Source organism: Benincasa hispida, chromosome 4 (assembly GCF_027475165.1).
Source record: "Benincasa hispida cultivar pf3 chromosome 4, pf3_genome.v1.1, whole genome shotgun sequence".
In the NCBI taxonomy this organism is placed as follows: domain Eukaryota; kingdom Viridiplantae; phylum Streptophyta; class Magnoliopsida; order Cucurbitales; family Cucurbitaceae; genus Benincasa; species Benincasa hispida.
Genome location: NC_143481.1, coordinates 63243941 through 63247909, shown reverse-complemented (window position 1 = coordinate 63247909; position 3969 = coordinate 63243941). Strand labels below are relative to the sequence as shown.

Here is a 3969-nt window from a genome sequence, read left to right as displayed (position 1 = left end):
GTTTCTCCATCAACACCACCTATGATGCCAACTACTTAACAACAAAGCACACCTTCATCATCTGCAAGTTCGAGTGAAAGACTTCATGGCATGAGAAGTTTACAAGACATGAGACTAAGAGTGAAGTCTAAGTTTTAATAATCCTACTCTTTTTTTGTATATTTGGTGACAGTGAACCTTGAAATTTTAGAAAGCTTCACAAGATGAAAAATAAAAGACTCGCCATGGATAAAGAGATAAAGGCTATAAAGAAAAAGGATACGTGGGAACTTTCAACTCTTCCAGGTGAAAAGAAAGCAGTAAGTTCAAATGGATGTTCAAGACAAAAAAAAAAATGAAAAGGAAGAAATGGAGAGACATAAGGCAAGATTAGTTGCAAAAGGCTATTCTCAAAGGAAAGACATTGATTATGATGAAATATTTACTCCCGTTGTTTGCTTGAAAATCATAAGGTTGTTTGTTACACTTGGTGTTCAAAGTAAATGGAAGATCTTTTAGATGGATGTGAAATCAGCATTCTTGAATCGATATTTAGAAGAAGTCTACTTAGAACAACCTCTTGGCTATGCTATATGAAAGGTCAAGAAGATAAAGTCCTGAAATTAAAGAAGGGATTGTATAATTTGAAACAAGCCCTAAGAATGTGGGATAGCAGAATCAACAAATATTTCCTTGACAATGGATATTTGGGATGCCCTTATGAACATTCTCTTTATATTAAGACTAATGGTCATGGAGATATTTTGAGGTTTGTCAGTATGTGGGTGACTTAATTTTTACAGAAAATTGCGCAAATATGTTTGAAGATCTCAAAAAAATAATGACCTAAGAATTTGCAATGATAGATATTGGGTTGATATCATATTACCTTGGCATTAAGGTGAAGCAATCAGGAGAAGGAATTTTCATCTCACAAGAGCATATATTAAAGAAATTCTAGAGAAGTTCAAGATGATCAATTCTAATTCTGTCACAACTTCAATAAAATTTAGGACAAAGCTGTCTTAATATGAAGAAGAAGATGTCGTTGATCCTTCATATTTCAAAAGCTTAATTGGGAGTTTGAGATATTTGACTTGCACATGACAGGATATTCTTTTCAGTGTTGGAGTGGTGAGTCGGTTTATGGAATCTCCTACAACTACTCATTTGAAAGTGACGAAGAAAATTCTTCGTTACCTCAAAGGTATGCTTGATTATGGATTATTTTATTCTTTATCTAAAGAATTCAAGCTTGAAGGTTATTGTGATAGTGACTGGGGCTGGAGATATTAATGATCCAAAAAGTAGAAGTGGTTATGTTTTTTTTGTTGGTAATATTGCTTTTACTTAGAGTTCAAAGAAGCAACCTATTGTGATATTATCTACTTATGTTACTGCAGTTTCATGTGTTTGTCATGCAATTTGGTTTGCTGAAGACAATTGAAATTTTGCAAGATAATCCAACTGTGTGATCCATGTAGACAATAAATCAACAATTGCTCTAACAAAAAGTCTAGTATTTCATTATCACAACAAACATATTAGTACAAGATTTCATTTAATCCGAGACTGCATTTCAAGAAAGGTGGTTCAAGTTGACTACATGAAGACGGAAGATCAAGTTGCAGATCTTTTCACGAAACCACTAAAAGTTGACGTGTTCAACAAATTGGGAACTTTTCTTTGAAGCTTTTAGAAAAATATTTTTAAGTGGAGACGTTGAAAATTAAACATGTTTTAATTCTCTAGTTAAGTTACTAGATGAATTAAAGAATGAGAAATGATTAATAAATTATTAAAATGAATTAAAGAATAAGAGATAATAAATATGTTAATGTAAGAGTTAATTTAGTAGAGTTTCATAAATTGAAGTATGGGGTTAATATGAGTTTCATGTATTTGAATTTTAGAGTTATAGACCCATTATAAATAGGACTATTTTGTATGGTTTAAAGTAACCAAGTGTGTAAAAAAGAATACACATTAAGTGTTTTTCAAATTGATTTATTTTCTTTCAAATATTTGGTTAATTACTTATTTGCAAATATTCATGGCAGGCTTCCACGTAGTATAAAAGTTGATGAGAAGAATTCAGTCCTACCGACTGCGTCAACTTGTTTTGAGGCTAAAGAAATGCTGGAACATTAACAAAACAAATTGCAGCTCCACATCCTTTTTACAGCTATAAATTGCATAAATATATATATTTTTTAAATGGAAAAATACAAAGATAAATAGCAAGTTGCCCTTTTTTAGAGAATAATAATAATAAAATAAAAAAAAGAATACTTTTAATCCTCTTGGACAAGTTGATCAGTTAATTGAAACCCCAAGCCAAGTTAAAGCTTGCAAGTGTTGTTTTTCCCTATCCCTAAATTTTTAACTCATCTGATCTTAATCATCTTATCTCCTCAACATTGATTCCTTCAAAACTCAAAATTTATTGGCATTTCTTTTTCCCTTTTTCTCCCTTAATTATTTCATTTCTTTTCTTCCTAATTCCTACATTTATTATTCAAATATCTCTTCAAAATACTATATTTTTTAAGAAAAGCCTCTTAAAATAGGTATTTCCATTTTAGTAGATATTTGACGGAAAAATTATGCCATTTCCATAAACAACAAATACTGAAATTAAATATTCCATCACTTTTACATCCTAAATGATAATATCTACATGTATATAGGCATATAACAAACAAAAAGAAACGTATATAAATTTTACATTCTCATTTTTCACCACCTGTTCAAAAAACCTTCTCATGCATAAGAACAATAAAGAAAAAAAGGCCTAAAATTTCCATAAAATTCAAAAAACCCAGTCATGATAAAGTCGGTTTATATCGACCCAAAAAAAAGGAAACAAAAAAATTGAAGCGGTTTAGCGTTTGATTATCCACATTATAATGCCTAAAATAGTATATGATTTTTTTTATATACTTTTGGTCTTTGATTTGGCAATATTCTCTGATAATCGAGCCAACGATCGTAAATTGCACCGCACGATCGTATTTACGAACACGCACGTTTCTTCTTTTGTATTTCCCGGCGGCACGTCCACCACGTACGACTCCACGACCACCGTTCCTCCGCCACCCGGTACCACGTGTAAGCTCATCACCGACCGGTAATTCTTCAGCCTGTGGTCCCCTCCTACAACGCTGAAGCTCATCACGTGCTTTTCGTCGTCCAGAATCTCCAACCGTTCTTTACTCGACAGCGCTGGCAAACCTGACACCACGTGTACCTCACGCACCGTTCCAACCGTTTCCCCATCGCCGTCCACAATCCGGCAACTCTTCAGAAAGTGCTTGTACGTTTGTGGGTTGTCGAATCGCCGGACCAACGACCAAACGACGGGTACCGGAGCGTCGATCGTCTGCACCACGACGGAGCTGCACTGGTCCGACGCCACCGCATGTTTGTGGTCGGTGACCGCGCACGGCGGCGGCACGAATTGGTTTTTTGGATTAACGACGGCGTGATGACAATTGAAAGGGGCGGTGAGGTTAGTGGCGGTGTGGCGGTAGAATTGAAGGGACGACGGCATATTTAACCTTTGAGGGCAAGGGTTGAGTTTAAAGAAAGGATATATAATTAAGAGGATATATATATTGGGCTTGGTTTGAGGGCATTTAAAATGTTAAATAAATTAATTTAACATTTTTTGAATAAAGAACAAAAAAGAAAATTGGAATTGAGATCCACTTGGGAACAAATTTGCTGTTATTAGAACTTACTTTTAGCAGTTGCCGTTGCTTAGAATTGCAAGTGGGATTAGCAAGTTGCAAGCCCTTTGTTTGGACTTGGTACAAAATTAAATTTAATTAAAATTTCCACCTTATTTTCAATTCAAACTTCAATTTTGCCATTCCAAACGATTTATATTTAATATATATAATTTCTAGACGTTTATGGATTCTTCTAGAAACAGAGCATGTTCATTCTCACTTTTCCCCCATTTTACCAAATAAATACCCATTTATG

The 3969-nt window shown here is 34.0% G+C and overlaps 1 protein-coding gene across 1 annotated transcript; it reads right to left on the bottom strand.

Annotated features, from left to right (window-relative positions):
* Positions 1-2758: 2758 nt before the first annotated feature.
* Positions 2759-3586, bottom strand: LOC120076306 (abscisic acid receptor PYL12-like). The gene has a single exon (XM_090313375.1). The coding sequence runs from the start codon at positions 3530-3532 to the stop codon at positions 2915-2917; it is 618 nt and encodes a 205-aa protein (XP_090169501.1). The 5' UTR covers positions 3533-3586; the 3' UTR covers positions 2759-2914.
* Positions 3587-3969: the final 383 nt, after the last annotated feature.